This window comes from Triticum aestivum, chromosome 4A, assembly GCF_018294505.1.
Source record: "Triticum aestivum cultivar Chinese Spring chromosome 4A, IWGSC CS RefSeq v2.1, whole genome shotgun sequence".
Classification (NCBI taxonomy): Eukaryota; Viridiplantae; Streptophyta; class Magnoliopsida; order Poales; family Poaceae; genus Triticum; species Triticum aestivum.
Window position 1 is genome coordinate 555,793,274 of NC_057803.1, and position 17,406 is coordinate 555,810,679.

The 17,406-nt window shown below is 47.6% G+C and overlaps 1 protein-coding gene across 2 annotated transcripts; it reads right to left on the minus strand.

The window, feature by feature from the left end:
- Window positions 1–12,338: 12,338 nt before the first annotated feature.
- LOC123086926 (serine hydroxymethyltransferase 1, mitochondrial) lies at window positions 12,339–16,993 on the minus strand. 2 transcript variants are annotated; one of them, XM_044508785.1, is made up of 16 exons: window positions 16,794–16,993; window positions 16,603–16,641; window positions 16,432–16,518; window positions 16,218–16,339; window positions 16,019–16,095; window positions 15,351–15,475; window positions 14,998–15,090; window positions 14,665–14,757; window positions 14,378–14,575; window positions 14,142–14,246; window positions 13,975–14,040; window positions 13,580–13,657; window positions 13,285–13,396; window positions 13,087–13,197; window positions 12,782–12,954; window positions 12,339–12,546 (listed from the first exon to the last, which is right to left on the minus strand). In XM_044508785.1, the coding sequence occupies exons 1-15, from the start codon at window positions 16,869–16,871 to the stop codon at window positions 12,806–12,808; spliced, it is 1,533 nt and encodes a 510-aa protein (XP_044364720.1). In that variant the 5' UTR covers window positions 16,872–16,993; the 3' UTR covers window positions 12,339–12,546; window positions 12,782–12,805. The 2 variants fall into 2 exon arrangements, with proteins under 2 accessions (XP_044364720.1, XP_044364719.1); XM_044508784.1 differs by having other exon boundaries at window positions 16,432–16,641; window positions 16,794–16,966.
- Between the last annotated feature and the right edge of the window lie 413 nt (window positions 16,994–17,406).

The window sequence follows — 17,406 nt, forward strand, 5'->3', positions numbered from 1 at the left end:
AACTATCGAGTAGTCATCAGCTTTACTCTGCCAGACGTTCTTAATGTCATTAGCGGCATCTGCAGCAGGCCTGGCACCCAGCGGTGCTTCCAGGACGTAATTCTTCTGTGCAGCAATGAGGATAATCCTCAAGTTACGGACCAAGTTCGTGTAATTGCTACCACCATCTTTCAACTTTGCTTTCTCAAGGAATGCATTAAAATTCAACGGAACAACAGCACGGGCCATCTATCTACAATCAGCATAGACAAGCAAAATACTATCAGGTACTAAGTTCATGATAAATTTAAGTTCAATTAATCATATTACTTAAGAACTCCCACTTAGATAGACATCCCTCTGACCATCTAAGTGATCACATGATCCAAATCAACTAAACCATGTCCGATCATCACGTGAGATGGAGTAGTTTTCAATGGTGAACATCACTATGTTGATCATATCTACTATATTATTCACGCTCGACCTTTCGGTCTCAGTGTTCTGAGGCCATATCTGCATATGCTAGGCTCGTCAAGTTTAATCTGAGTATTCTACGTGTGCAAAACTGGCTTGCACCCGTTGTAGATGAACATAGAGCTTATCACACCCGATCATCACATGGTGTCTCGACACGACGAACTTTGGCAACGGTGCATACTCAGGGAGAACACTTTTACCTTGAAATTTAGTGAGAGATCATCTTATAATGCTACCGTCAAACAAAGCAGAATAAGATGCATAAAGGATAAACATCACATGCAATCAATATAAGTGATATGATATGTCCATCATCATCTTGTGCTTGTGATCTCCATCTCCGAAGCACCGTCATGATCACCATCGTCACCGGCGCGACACCTTGATCTCCATCGTAGCATCGTTGTCATCTCGCCAACTATTGCTTCTATGACTATTGCTACCGCTTAGTGATAAAGTAAAGCAATTACAGGGTGATTGCATTGCATACAATAAAGCGACAACCATATGGCTCCTGCCAGATGCCGATAACTCGGCTACAAAACATGATCATCTCATACAAAAAAATATAGCATCACGTCTTGACCATATCACATCACAACATGCCCTGCAAAAATAAGTTAGACGTCCTCTACTTTGTTGTTGCAAGTTTTACGTGGCTGCTACGGGGTGAGCAAGAACCGTTCTTACCTACGCATCAAAACCACAATGATAGTTCGTCAAGTTAGTGTTGTTTTAACCTTCGCAAGGACCGGGCGTAGCCACACTTAGTTCAACTAAAGTTGGAGAAACTGACACCCGCCAGCCACCTGTGTGCAAAGCACGTCGGTAGAACCAGTATCGCGTAAGCATACGCGTAATGTCGGTCCGGGCCGCTTCATCCAACAATACCGCCGAACCAAAGTATGACATGCTGGTAAGCAGTATGACTTGTATCGCACACAACTCACTTGTGTTCTACTCATGCATATAACATCTACACATAAAACCTGGCTTGGATGCCACTGTTGGGGAACGTAGTAATTTTAAAAAAATTCCTACGCACACGCAAGATCATGGTGATGCATAGCAACGAGAGGGGAGAGTATGTCTACGTACCCTCGTAGACCGAAAGCAGAAGCGTTTATCAATGCAGTTGATGTAGTCGTACACCTTCATGATCCGTCCCGATCAAGTACTGAACGTACGGCACCTCCGCGTTCAACACACGTTCAGCTCGATGACGTCCTCGCCTTCTCGATCCAGCAAGAGGGGCAAAGTAGTAGATGAGTTCCGGCAGCACGACGGTGTGGTGACGGTGTTGGTGAAGAACAATCTCCGCAGGGCTTCGCCTAAGCACTACGAAAACTATGACGGAGGATAAACTAGAGGCGACGGGGTAGCCGGCACATGGCTTGGTGTTTTTTGATGTGTCTTGGGTGCTAGCCCTACCCCTCTATTTATATGTTGATCCTTGGGGTCGAAACTTGGAGTAAAAGCCTCCACAAAGTCAGTTTCACCCGAAAGGCAAGAGTCCTTCTCGGACTCCAGGGCCAGCCGCCAGGGTTCCCGGCGTCTGGCCCCTGGACTCCGCAAAACTTCCTTTTGCGCTCTCGAAAAACCTTGTGGACTTTCCCCTTTGGCCCAAATAAAGTGTTCTCGTACCCAAACATTTTGGGAAACATCCGGAACCCCTTCTGGTGAATTCCGGAGACCAAACACTATTATCCCATATATCAAACTTTATCTCTCGACCATTGCGGAGTTCCTCGTCATGTCCGTGATCTTATCCGGAACTCCGAACAACATTTGGTTACCAACATACATAACTCATAAATACTATATCGTCAACGAACGTTAAGCGTGCGAACCCTACGGGTTCGAGAACTATGTAGACATGACCGAGACACTTCTCTGGTCAATAACCAATAGCGGAACCTGGTGTAACACCCTCGATGCGACTATAGCTCCCACGTGTCGAGGCACAACTTAGAGACATAATCGCATTGAAGGCATATGTCGCAAGTTAGGCAATCTTCACAACATCCCATGTAATATAAATAATAAAGGGGAGATAACAATAGTTGGCTTACACTCGCCACGTCAATCAAGTACATAAATAACATTACATCATCCAAACACTCATGGCCCGACTACGACGCCAAAATAAAAGAAAACCCAACATGTGACAACGGTCCCGTTCACCCCCAACTGGGCACCACTACTGATCATCGGGAAAGGAAACATAGTAACGTTGAGAGTCTTCGTCGAACTCCCACTTGAGCTCAAACGTGTCTCCTGGAGTGGAATCATCAGGCCCTGCATCTGGTGTAATAGTAATATGTGAGCCACAGGGACTCAGCAATCTCGCACCCTCGCGATCAAGACTATTTAAGCTTATAGGTAAGGCAAGGTAAATATATGTGGAGCTGCAGCAAGCGACTAGCAAGTATGGTGTCTAACTTATTCGCAAAAGAGAGCGAGAAGAGGAGGCAAAGCGCGAGCGTGAAACTAGAGAGCAACCTGCGCAAACATTACTCCAACACTGTGTCCGCTTCCCGGACTCCGCCGAGAAGAGGCCATCACGGTAACACACTCAGTTGATTCATTTTAGTTAAGTTAAGGTTCAAGTTATCTACAACCGGACATTAACAAATTCCCATCTGCCCATAACCGCGGGCACGGCTTTCGAAAGTTCAAATCCCTGCAGGGGAGTCCCAACTTAGCCCATGACAAGCTCTCACGGTCAACGAAGGAATAGACCTCCTCCCAAGACGTTCCGATCAGACTCGGTATCTCGGTAATTCAAGACACTTCAACAGGTTAAAACAAGACCAGCAACACCGCCCGAATGTGCCGACAAATCCCGATAGGAGCTGCACATATCTCTTTCTCAGGGCACACTCAGATTGTCTTAGGTACGGGTAGGCCAGCCCAGAGTTGCCCCTGGTGGCCACCGGCAGCTGACAGGTGGACCAACACTCAGAGGAGCACTGGCCCGGGGGGGTTAAAATAAAGATGACCCTTGAGTCTGCAGAACCCAAGGGAAAAAAAGGCTAGGTGGCGAATGGTAAAACCAATGTTGGGCATTGCTGGAGAAGCTTTAATCAAGGAGAAATATCAAGGGATTCCCATTATAACCCAACCGCGTAAGGAACGCAAAATCCGGGAACATAACACCGATATGACGGAAACTAGGGCGGCAAGAGTGGAACAAAACACTAGGCGAGAGGCCGAGACTTCCACCCTTTACCAAGTATATAGATGCATTAAGATAACACAGCAATATAATGATATCCCAACAAGTAAATAAAAGTTCCCACAAGGAACGCCTTCAATCTTCACCTGCAACTAGCAACGCTATAAGAGGGGATGAGCAAAGCGGTAACATAGCCAATCAATGGTTTGCTAGGACAAGGTGGGTTAGAGGTTTGAGATGGCAATATGGGAGGCTTGAAAACAAGTGGTAGGCATCGTAGCAATGGCATAGCAAAAGAGCAAGCAAACTAGCATAGCGAAGATAGTAGTGATTTCGAGGGTATGATCATCTTGCCTGCACAGTTGTCAGAGTTGACTGGATCCTCGAAAGCAAACTCAACGGGCTCCTCGTTAGCAAACTCGTCTCCCGGCTCTACCCAAACAAGACAAGCAAGCAACAAGGATACAATCAACCACGTGCAAGGATCAAGCAATATGATGAAATGATGATATGCTATGCGGGATGCAAAATGCAAGATATGACAGGAAATGCATGAACCTGGCCTCAACTTGGAAATCCAAGTGTGCCACTGGAAAGATGAGATGAAATCGCTTGAAAACGATATAAATAACGTCGGAATCGGAGTTACGGTTTGGAAATGGCAAGCGATTCAAAAATGGCACCGGTCTGCGATTTACAGCAAGTAGGCATCTAAATGCAATGAAATGAACGTGATACAGCACCCAAACATAACAACAAAATATATGGCAGGGATGCACACAAGATGCTTAACAAAGGTCTAGCACTGAGCTACGGCCAATTCATCCATTAACAGGTTCAAACAAGTATGGCAAAAATGCATATGGAAAACAGATCTCAGACTTAGTGAAATTAACACTTGTCTGGAATTTCAGATCAGGTAGCCCTCTTCGGAGCAACAAAACTACATGCTACAGGATCTGAACATGGCAAAGTAAAGCATGGCATGGAGCTACTAAAAGAGCTTAACAAAAGTCCCTTAGTGACCTTGAGCCAAAAGGGATCAGAAAATACAATTGCAAGCACGTGAACATGGCAAAAACATAATCAGATCACAGACTTGGTGAAAACTGGCACATGCTGAAATATAACTCAAGTAGGCATGTTTACGAGCTCGATGCACTCACTACAGTGCAAGTCATGGCAAGACAAGCATACACCCATTAAGAAGGCACAAAAGGAAAGCTAGACATGGCAAGAACAATAGCATAGCATGCACGGATCAACTACAACATCATCGGCAAAATTGCAAACAAGTTGACAATCTGCCCAGATTCACAAAGTAGCAAAAGTAGAGCTCGATTGACTCAAGCTAGGGTGCTCCATAATTGCAAACAAAGGCATGGATGGATAGAGTACTACAACATTAACAAAACATCCTTACTGATCATCTCAAAAGAGGCACGGATCACTAGGAAACAACATGAACATATGGCATCATGAGATAAACAGATCCAGGACTTAGTGATATTACTAAGTCCCTGAAAACAGAATTAGCAAGTGCACCACTTTGCAAGCTTGCACAAGACACCACACACATCACAAAAATACATGGGTTGCACCTCTGGAAAGATGACAAAACCCTTAACAAAACACATATAGAGCATCAGGGCATAACATGCACACATTAATCATGGCAAAAATGACAAAAACCTAAATGGAGGAGCAGATCTGACAATTAACTCAAGTAGCCCTCTTCTAACAGCATTTCGGGCATCAAGATGAGCTCAAATGAAAATGATGCAATGGAATGAAATGATGTACTCTCTGAGGTGAACATTTTGATATGCTATATGCATGAATCGGAGCTACAGATGCAAAGTTACGGGGTTGTGAACAGGGCAACATGGATCTGGAATTCTGAGACTTAGACGAAAAAAAACACCTCCGGATCTAGGGTTTGACCCGGCACGCGAACCGAGGTTGGATCCGGCGAGCACTGTTCACCGGCGAGCTCGTGGTGGCCGGGGCCGGTGAGGAGGAGGCCAGGGAGTGGCCGGAGCGACGAGGAGGCGGCGGCGGCGAGCTTGTGCGGCGGGCGGTGCGGCCGGGCGGCGGGGCGGCGCGGCCGGGCGGCGGGGCGGCGACCGGGCGGCAGCCGCGCGCGGCGGCGCCGGACGCGAGGCAGGGCGGCGCAGTGAGGCGCCCTGGAGGAGGAGGCGCGGCCCGGGCGCGGGACGGAGGGGGCCGGCCTTGGGCCCGGCGAGCCGGTGGGTGTGGCGGCGGCGGGAGGCCACATGGCAGCGTGGGAGTGGGTGCGGGCGGTGGAGCGGACGCGTCCGGCCAGGGCGGACGTGTCCGGCCGGCGCGGATCTGGGATTTAGGGTTTGAGGACGAGGGGGGTCCGGATTTCGGGGAAGGGGTCTATTTATAGCCATAGAGGGAGCTAGGAGAGTCCAAATGAGGTGCGGTTTTCGGCCACGCGATCATGATCGAACGATCTAGATGATGGAGAAGACTTAGGTGGGTTTTGGGCCCAATTGAAGGGGTGTTGGGCTGCAACACACACGAGGCCTTTTCGGTCCCTCGGTTAACCGTTGGAGTATCAAACGAAGTCCAAATGGTACGAAACTTGACAGGCGGTCTACTGGTAGTAAACCAAGGCCGCTTGGCAAGTCTCGGTCCAATCCGGAAATGTTTAATCCCCACACACGAAAGAAAGGTAGAAATGACCACCGGAGGAGAACGAAGCGCCGGAGTGCAAAACGGACAACGGGGAAAATGCTCGAATGCATGAGACAAACACGTATGCAAATGCAATGCACATGATGACATGATATGAGATGCATGGCAGCGATAACAACACACGGAGACAAAGACCCGAACCCGAGAATATAAATTAACTTAACGCTGGAAACGGCAAGAGTTGGAGTATAAATTGGGAAAGTTACATCCGGGGTGTTACACCTGGATGCCCATATTGGCTCCTACATATTCTACGAAGATCTTTATCGGTCGAACCGCATAACAACATACATTGTTCCCTTTGTCATCGGTATGTTACTTGCTCGAGATTCGATCGTCGGTATCTCAATACCTAGTTCAATCTCGTTATCGGTAAGTCTCTTTACTCGTTCCGTAATACATCATCCCACAACTAACTCATTAGTTACAATGCTTGCAAGGCTTATAGTGATGTGCATTACCGAGTGGGCCCAGAGATACCTCTCCGATGATCGGAGTGACAAATCCTAATCTCGAAATACGCCGACTCAACAAGTACCTTCGGAGACACCTATAGAGCACCTTTATAATCACCCAGTTACATTGTGACGTTTGGTAGCACACAAAGTGTTCCTCTGGTAAACGGGAGTTGCATAATCTCATAGTCATAGGAACATGTATAAGCCATGAAGAAAGCAATAGCAACATACTAAATGATCAAATGCTAAGCTAACGGAATAGGTCAAGTCAATCACATCATTCTCCTAATGATGTGATCCCGTTAATCAAATGACAACTCATGTCTATGGTTAGGAAACATAACCATCTTTGATAAACAAGCTAGTCAAGTAGAGGCATACTAGTGACATTCTGTTTGTCTATGTATTCACACATGTATTATGTTTCCGGCTAATACAATTCTAGCATGAATAATAAACATTTGTCACGATATAAGGAAATAAATAATAACTTTATTATTGCCTCTAGGGCATATTTCCTTCAACCCCAACTAGAGATGCCACATAAGCAAGATTCCTCTCACTTCTCTTATCTAAAGGAATATTACTGATTTTAACCCAGGCGGCTTCCATAACCCCTTTTGATCCCACAGCAGATGACCAAGGGGAGGCATGAATCACAACCCCAGTGGTTTTGAGGGTTACCCTCCCCACATAGCAGATTTGAGCAACCGAGCGAGGGTTAGGAAAACGAACCACAAAGACACCAGGGCCAATGGCATGTGCAGAACAGCGCCATCCAGTGGCCAGATAGTTAGTGAGATCAATCTCCATTTGGCGAGTAGAGGTTTCTCCCTCAACAATGGTGACTACCACACTGTTAGATCTTTCTCTGAGTTGATTGGCCATACAGGAATCATGAATATAGTAGAACCCATGCCCTTTGGATTGAAATGCGCACATCGAGGCAATGCATTCCCAAGGGAGAAAAGTCATGCAAACAGAAGCAAGGTGGCCTAAGGTATTGCAACGCTCACAGAAAGCTTGTGGGCATCGAACAGGAAGATGTTCATGAGATTTGCAAATAGGGCAGGGTTCAAGGTTTTTGGTAGGAGGCACCTGACGGGGATTTTTCCCCTAAGGACGACGGGGTGGTGGGGACAGATCTTGTCCTCCTCCATTGCCCCCTGAGCTCGAAGATCTCTGGTGCTTCTCCACCCAAACGCCTCCCTCCTTGGAGTCGCGGCGCGTCGGTGCCGTCGCCGCCGCCTCCCACCTTGAGGTGTCGCCCGAGCCCGAAGCCGCGTTGGACGACTACGAGATGGTGCGGCCGCCGTCGTCATCGCGCTTCCAGGAGTACTTGCTCCGCTCTCCTCCTTGGCCATTTCCCCGGCCCGAGCTCCGCCCCGCTCCGCGACCTGCTCCCGCGCCTCCGTGCCGACCCCCATCGAATCCACGCCCCGCGTCCATGGGAGGTGGTGGGGGGAGACCGCAACCGCAGCGAACGAGCGCGGATCTCCTCTCACCTTGCCCTTCCACCACCCGTAGGAGATCGGGGAACTCGATCTAGGGTTTCTCTCCGCCATCCAGAAGTGGGAGAAGGCAGTTTCTAGGTCAAGGACTGGGCTCGGCTTGGGTTTTATACTCTCACTTCGAATCCGTGGCTGGGAATGGAGGACTCGATGCGCCCCACGTGTCGCACATCCTCCATGGATGGGTAGGTGGGCAAGCTCGGGCCCGCATCAGACCGTGTCGGTCCGCCCGCATGTCGTCCCGTGTACCGCCCGTGTGCCGGATCCTTGACGACCGATGCACTCGTCGGCGTCGGCACCGGCCTCGTCGGCGGTAATCGATCTCGAACCCTCACAAAATGGCAAGGAAAGGATATGATGTCTCTGATGTCAACAGACTCACTAGCCCGTAGGAAATGTGCATCGATCGTGACGCCGCGTGCATCCACCAGCACTAGGCGAAGAGCCTCTCGTCGGAGGAGAATAATCCCGTCGGAGAAGGCGAGCTTGCCTGTCACGAGGTCGGCAGCATAGGAGACTCGCCATCGCACGTCGTTCGCCCCGTCGTTCGCCATCGGGGTTGTCTTGGGCGCTCGTCAATTGTCGCGTCAAAAAGAGGAGCTATCATCTACATGGGCTGAAATGAAAAGCAAACGGTCCAATCCCATGAGGTCTCGTGCAGGCACCCATGATGTCCTAGCTACTCATCGCCATCGTAGTACTCAGTCCAGAAGCATCACGTTTCTGGTTGGACTCCTGGCTTGGCTCTTCTCCTCTATGGCATAGTCACCCGACAATTTTTCAAGTTGCCTCTAACATGGAGTTGATGGTTGGCGAGGCTCTCCGGACCTTGCCGCCTTCGGTTAGCTTCCTTAGAACCCTCCTCCCGAACGAGGAAAATGAATGGAATGAGGTGAAGGCCTTGATTGGCCAATGAACAGTCAGTACGGGTGTTGACGAGGTTTCTTGGAAGCTCTCCTCTTCTGGTTCGTTCTCGGTTAAGTCGTTGTATAGCAAACTAACTGAGGGCGTTGTGCTGGACATAGCTCGAGGGCTATGGAAGGCCGGCCTACCACTGAAGATAAAAATCTTCATCCGGCAGATGTTCCAAAATCGCTTACTGACGGCGGAAAACGTTGCAAAACGTAATGGACCTTCCGACGGATCGTGTGTGCTGTGCGGAAACATCGAAGATGCTAACCACACCTTCTTCCATTGTCACTTAGCCAGGTTTTCCTGGAGCGCGGTTAGAGCCGCTTTCCAGCAAAACTGGAACCCTTCATCGAGTGTTGATCTTTTAGATATTATACATACGCAAAAGGGGGCTAGTGCACGGATTGTTTGGCATTGTGTAGGGGTGCTACTTTGGTCTTTATGGACTGTGCGCAATAAGATGACCATTGAGAAGAAGTTCCCTTCTCACCCGGCTGATATCTTGTTCAAATGCCACTTATTCTTGCATACCTGGACACCGTTGGGGAAACCGTGTGATGAGGAACGCATGATCGAGACGATGGTGAGGATCCGTAGCATTCAGATGGAAGCGCGCCAAGTTGCTGCCCAAGATTGACATCTTTTGCATCAAGTTACTTATGTTGTCTGTCGATGATATGCCAGCCTGCATGCTGATGTTATGCCAGCCTGCGTGCTGATGTTGGTGAACCTCGTTTTTATTTTCGATGTTCTCTGTAATGCTTAAGCTTGACTGTCGTCTTTCCAGACTTTGTGAACGCTGCCCTGTTGGCTTTATTAATTTAAAGCCGGACGCCTTTGGCGTCTTCGTTCCAAAAAAAGAAGCATCAGCGTGGAAATAATCCTCTGTAGTGGATTATTGTTTACAGCAAAGATGAGCACATGACATACTTAGTAAGACTTCAGCGGATCTATACTACTTATGCAACATTGTCAAAGAAGGGGGATGTGGTTTAGGGCAAGCACTAACATTCCAGGGATAAATCTATTCGAATAAGGGCAAGCACTAAGCTCTTAGTCGTCCATAACCGTGGACGCGGTGCATGAGGGGCAACGCGCGCAATGGCGCATGCGGGCAGGTGCAACAAAAATCATCCCAAAAAGGTGCCCCTGAGCGCGCCTACAGCCCACATGTCATGGACCCCCAAGGAAACGGATTGGTTGTGGGGTGCCTGCAAAGATGGACGGTCGGGCGTGCATCAGGAGGCACCAGCATGAGGTGTGCGTGAAACAGATGGCACGGACTCACAAATATCGATGCCCCGGAAAGCGGGTACTTCAGCTCCTTTATAGGAGTAATATGTGAGTCAATGCATCGTGAAGTCCGAGCGCGAAGCCCGCATCCGAGCCACCGCTGGCCAAGGAGATACCGGGCGGTTCCTCCGTTGATGCCGGAGGCCGCCCGACCGCCTTCAAGCTCCACCTCAACTTTTGTCGCCCATTAAGCGCTTGTTTTTAAGCTAGGTTTAATGAAGTACTATGTTTGGTTACTTCTATGTTATGTATAATTAAAATATTGTGGGGCTTTGATGAATGTGGTAGGTACAATTAACCAAGGATGCTTTTGGATGCTTGGATTTGAATGAATTTTGATGCTTTTGTTTGCTTGAGTTTGGATGAAGGTCCAGACATTTGGTGCATCCCCTTGGGCATCACCAAAATTTCGGATAAGTTGGAAATGTTGCCCTTAGAGCATCTACAATCACATATGGCAAATCCGGCCCCTCAAACGTCCGCGGGACGTGTCCGGACACACCTCAAATTTCATTTGTTGCATCCGGTCATCTCATACTCGATTTGTATATCCATACAAAGACATGCAAAAGAAAAGAGCCTACGTACTACGTCGATCATAGCTACTCCTCGTCGGAGATCACCACGATCTTCGTGCCTAGCTCCGACAGCATGGGCGGCAGTTGCAGCTCCGGCTCCTATGGCGCCTCCAGCTGCTCCGCTCCGGCCTCCTCCGTCTCTATCTCCATGTCGAGCTTGTCGAAGAGCACGTCGGTCTCTGCCTGTTGCCGCCGGAGGAACACCCGGTTGGCCTCCACATAGGCCTCATCCTGGATGGACTCTAGGATGGGTTGCTGCTCGGCCATCTTGTCGGACTGGGCGACGGCAAACTCCGTCTCCGGCCTCCTCCACCTCCATCGGAGCCATCTCCTCCTCCTCCTCTTCCCCCGGTTGCTCCTCCTCCTACTCCGGCTCCGGCGAGCCCGGAGACAGCCCGGCAACGGTGCGGGTGGCGCGCGCGGCTTCCCTCGCCCGGATCTGCTGCTGGATCTCGTAGCGGCGCTCCGGCGTCAGCATGGCATAGTACGTGATCTTGCTCCGGACCATGGTGGAGTGACCGAGTGTGGACAGAGCGCCGGAGTGGGAGAGAGAGGTGGATGGGCTCGGACTGGCGGCACCGAGAGGGGGGAGGAGGGAGGGGGTTGGGTTAGGGTTGTGGGACGCCGGCCGGCTTAAATAGACGAATTTCGTCTTGGGCGGCGAGCCGAAGCGGCGCCACGCAGCGTTCACACTGCGGCGACGGACGCAACATCAGTCGGGCCGCCGGGTTTTCGGACGTTTCTATGTGGGGCCACGCCATCAGGCCAACATGGCGGGCATGTGGGGCCACGCCATCAGGCCAACATGGCGGGCATGTGGGGCCACGCCATCAGGCCGACGTGGCGGGCATGTCCGGGCGCCCCATATTTGGATTAGATATGAAAGGTGCCGGTCAGCCCGGGCGTTTGGAGGCCGTTTGAGAGGCCCGTCTAGGTCAAAGAATCATGACCGGGCAGTGACCGGTCGGCATATGAAGCGGGTTTGAGAGGTCCGGTTGTAGATGCTTTTACGCACCTAGGATTACATAGCTGCATTGTCAACGGCGCATTGAACACCGCCTGCTCAACGGGGCTGGACAGCAGGGAACAGCGCTTGTGGAGTCGTGGTTGGGACACAATTTGGCAGGAACTTCATCAGAAAGATAATGTCCCTACATGAGCTCACGAACCGCTCAAGATCTCAAAGCCGAATCATATGTGTTATCCAACGGAGCACATGGAGAAATGCGTGTAAGTAAATGTTTATCCAAGAAGGATGGCGGTTCATATAGCATATCAGCGAAGCATCTTACAGTATGTGCCTGCAATAAGAAACTATTGACAAAGTTCCCATATTCTGTAAAATGCTTGGATTCCTTTTACATATGGTGGCGCTTCATCATGCATCTATTGTTTACATGGACTTGTACTCAGTTGTGCTTCCTGGTTGCTTCCTGCAAGAAAAAAAATCGAAAGCAGAATGTCTGTGATTAAGCAAAGAGGTACGGGTGATGGGCAAAAAAAAACTATTCCAGATGTAAGCTTGGTGCAAGATCTAAAACAGCAAACAACCCAGGACTGGAGCAAACAAGACAGTCAAGGGGATTCCTTCTCCTGATAACAACTGAATTGATATATCGTATGTGTTTCTTAAGGACTGAAGGAGATAATTTGTTTCTGAGGGCACACCTTGCTGTTGAAACATAGCAGTTCTTAGTTCTTGTACTTCATGGTCTCTTTCTCGAATCCAATTGTTGGGAATTGTTTCGCATATTCCTCCACATCGTGGCGAAGCTTTGCAATTTCAGCTTGGATGTTGCTGTCGGATTGCAAAGTGGCAACGAAGTCCTTCAGTTTGGTACCTAAATTGAAAGAGAAACAACAGTATCAATAATATGATCCCTGTGGTAGGTAAGGGCATACACAAGGAATGTGGTTCTGGACTCTGGAGAGCAACAGAAAATAGTTCGAATAAGTTCTATCACTTCTAATACCTGCTGCTGCAGCTTTAACCTTCAAAGCCAAGTTCACTGCCGAATCGAAGAAGTCGGCAACCTTGGCGAAGTCCTCCTCAACAAATCCTCTTGATGTAAGCGCGGGGGTTCCTGCAAGATCACGGAACAGGCAATCAGATTTTGCTAACTTAATCTAAAGAAAATTAAGAACAACCATTATATGAGTGCATGCTTTACCCATCCTGATGCCTCCGGGTACCATAGCTGAAACATCACCAGGAACTGTGTTCTTGTTTGCTGCAATATGCACATTTTCTAAAACCTTCTCCACTCGTGAACCATCTATTCCCTAGACATGAAATTTGAAAGGGATGATAAGAGTCCTGACATGACATAATATTCTGAAAATAACTAAGTTTTGCTGTAATTAGTACATCTAGCTATGGTGTATAAAGAAACAGTAAGTTTCAGGTCAGATGGATATCAAGCAACATTCCGGTCAAAAGAATCACAAAAATAACTACTATCTTACCTTTTTCTTGAGGTTCACCAAAACTAAATGGTTATCAGTCCCACCAGAGACAATGTCGTAGCCTTTTGAAGTTAAGCTCTGGAAATGAGAATATTGCCATCAAATAAGGACATCATGCTAGTGTAATAGATATTTGCATTTCCACATCCTGTTTGCAATTAATTAATGTTGATACTCAGCACTCATATTCCAACAAAGCAATTTGAAGTAAGTTATACAAGCTGCCACTTAATGCTGGCATGAGACAAAATATACGGTAAATATAACCTAATTAGATTTTCTACAAGCTGCTACTAACATAACCATAAAGAGGTTACTCTTCATACTGACTGACAGGTATCATAGGTCCAGTTTTCATGGGTAAATGTTTCTAGCAAATTCTAACCACAAAATACCTCAGCAAATCTAGCAGAGTTACTCATAACTTGCTCTTGATAAGCTCTGTACTCCTGAGTAGTTGCCTGAAATTTAAACGGCACATTAGGGCATTAATTACACAGAACGGCAAACTGTATAAAATATAAAATAATGTAGAATATTAAGGAACAGAAGTGCTGCAGACCTGCTTAAGCGCAACGGCAAGGCCAGTAATAGTATGGTTATGGGGTCCACCTTGCAGACCTGGGAAGACAGCTGCATTGATTTTGTCCTCAAAATCATACTTAACCTATATCAAAATAGATTGTTAGGCCTTTGCATTCTGCAGGTAATATGAGTACTGCAGGTTAAGCTCAGTAGAGAACAAACATCTTCAACACTCTATGCTACTATCATTTTATTATATTTCTCTGGCAATACCTCCTTCCCTTGTTTGTTTATTTCTTTCACCCCCTTCCGGAAAAAGATCATGGCTCCACGTGGACCACGGAGTGACTTGTGGGTAGTGGTAGTCACCACATCTGCATACTCAAAAGGAGACGGAATGACACCAGCAGCAACTAGCCCACTGATATGTGCCATGTCTGCGAGAAGAACTGCCTTCTGCTTGTCACAGATCTGCCATTGCACAATAGAAATTGAAGTTAATCACTGATTAGGAGGGGGGGGGGGGATTCATTGTTCATCACTGAAGAAAATGAACTTGCCTTCCGCATGCGGTTATAATCATAAAGGCGGGCATATGCACTAGCACCAGCAACAATCAACTTTGGCCTAAACAGAACGGCACTTTTCTCCAACTGTTCAGAAGTAGCAAATGAAGCTTAGCAACATATGAAGGAGTTAAGATAATTCATCTTGAAATAATTTGACTACTGAGGGAGACATATAACAATGAAAATATCCTAGACAATGCAGTAAGAAACCATTTCTTTTAGCTGAAGTAAGAAACCACTTCACGAAACATGCATAAGTAATGTTAAAATTGATCGGTAGATCCAAAACTTCCATGACATGAAATGAATAAATAATGAGTTCACCTGGTCATAATCAATCAAGCCAGTGCTTTCATCCAGTCTGTAAGGCATTGTCTCAAAGAATATTGAAACTGCTGAGATTTTCTTTGTGTCAGTCTGCAAACAACAAGAAAAGAACCATTGAGCCATAGAAGTTTCTCGAGCATCATATGTAAACATAATTGAGAATTATGAGCTTATTAGTATGTATTTTACATTACAGTATGAAGTGCTTAACTAATACTAGACATAAAAAACAAAAGAAACAGCAAACTACACAGAAAGATGGCAACAAGCAAGCAATGGCTGATCATGCTTGCATCCCATCAGAGAAATAAAAAACAATAGGTTGATAATAAAGAAGCAGATAGATGTACCTGGTAACCATGGGAAAGATGTCCACCGTGAGGAAGATCCAGAGCCATAATTCTGTCATGTGGCTTCAGCAGAGCAGTGTATACATGGAAGTTGGCAGGTGAACCCGATAGAGGTTGCACATTCACTGCAGAGGCAGAAATCGGTCATCCAGTTAACTCGCCCCCAATTTGGTGGAAGGACAATTATCACTCCAAGAACATAGGGGTTAGCAATGCAACCTAAATATTAAAATATACAAATAGTGTCTAATCCCAGCTGTGTACCATATGTAAGCTTTGGAATTAACCAGCATATTTTGTTTTGTAAATAGTGTATGCACATATGCCAACAGAAATTTCTTAAGCAAATTAAGAACCTACTGTTGACTTGACCCGTTTACTTTACGACTAGACTACTTTAGAAGATTACCCTATTTCCCATCAAGTAAAACTTTGCCAACTGTGGAGCATAATAAGATTGGCTCGAATCAGAGCATCTTATTTATTTTCATTCTGCTCTCTCATTTGCATCACCAAAAGCACTAGGAAAAAAAAAGACTAATGACCCTATGTCCACATAAAGGATACCGTAGAATTTATAGAAAAACATCCCGCAGAGTCATTAGTTATACCGGACACGAGAGAACCTGATAAGAAAATCAAGAATAAAACCATCAGCAAGATTTTACCTCCCCACTTCTCCGGGTCCAAATTGAAGGCCTCCAAAGCACGTTTCTGACACAGCGTCTCGGCCATATCAATGTATCTGCGGGCAAGCAAGGCCAAAACGACCACACCAGTTCAAATTATTGACCCCCACATCCATTTAATTTCTGCTCCAAGCATTCTTCAGATATAAACACAGAGGAGGAAGGAACAGGGCCTTACTCGTTTCCACCGTAGTATCTCGCGCCGGGGTACCCCTCGCTGTACTTGTTTGTCATGACGGATCCCACCGCCTGCATCACCGAGAGGGAGGTGAAGTTCTCCGACGGGATGAGCTCCAGCCCCTGCAAACCACCAGACAGAATGACGCGATTCAGCAAATGTCCTGGAGAAAGCACCCGAGCACAATACAGCGAATCATGGTGGCAGTGATGACCTTCCATTGGCGGGCCTTCTCGAGCTCGATGATGTCGGCAATCTCGGGGTCGACCTCCTCCAGCGGCGCGTTCAACTGCTTGGGCCACTGCACCAAACAAACAAGATAAGCACGGGCAACAAACAAACAGACAGACAAACGGACAGGGAGCAATGGGCGCATCGAACATACGGTGACTGCGGATCTCTCCTCCGTCGCCGGCAGGGACGCCTGCGAAGCCAAATCAAAAAAGGAAGAAAAAAATGGATGACCGTGATTGTTTCGGCAAGAGCAGGAGCGGGCGCCGATAAAGCAGAGGACCGCCGCCAAGAATGATTTATAAGAAGAAGGAAAGGGGAAGAGCGGAGGGCGGCGTAGCGTACCATGGAGTAGAGCGGCGTGAGGCGGGAGAGGGGCTGGCCGCGGGCGGAGAGCTTGCGGAGCGCCGTCGCCATGGCCATGGTGGGTGGAGGTGGTGGGCGGCCTCCTGGTGGTGCTCCTCCTCTCGGTAGGGGTTGGAGTGTCGGGTTTGGGAGGTAGTGGATCGCATGGCCGAGCGTCCTTCATTTTAACTGCAGGCAGCAGATGTGGGCTGAGTGATCAGCATCCACCAGACGCATCGCCCTCACCAACCCCTCAATCCAAACGCATTCCTTCATTCATTTTCCCTCGGTTTCAGAAAAGAGAAAAATGGGAGATTTCGTTTTCTTGTTATTTTTTGGGGTTGTTAATTTATGAGTTTTTAAAAAAGTTCTTTCAGGGACTTCAATAGGATTTTATCTGGTTACCTCGTTTTCCTTTTTTCTTTGCAAGAGATTAATTTAGCTGGTTATCGTTGGAACTTAGCCTGCACTAGCAAGATGCTCTTCATTTTGCGTTTTGCCTTTTTGCTACTCCCTCCATTCCAAAATAGATGATTCAACTTTATACTGAAGTTAGTATAAAGTTGAGTCATCTATTTTGGAACGGAGGGAGTAGATTATAATTGAAGTGAAC

Bases quoted from the DNA above. Each gene is read 5' to 3' on its own strand.
- LOC123086926 (XM_044508784.1), bottom strand. From the start codon at position 16,871: ATGGCCATGGCGACGGCGCTCCGCAAGCTCTCCGCCCGCGGCCAGCCC. The intron at 16,096-16,217 runs GTAAGGCCCTGT...GCTTGCCCGCAG, and splicing joins AGATACTACGGTGGAAACGA to ATACATTGATATGGCCGAGA. The intron at 13,198-13,284 runs GTAAAGCATGCA...GTGATCTTGCAG, and splicing joins ACCCGGAGGCATCAGGATGG to GAACCCCCGCGCTTACATCA.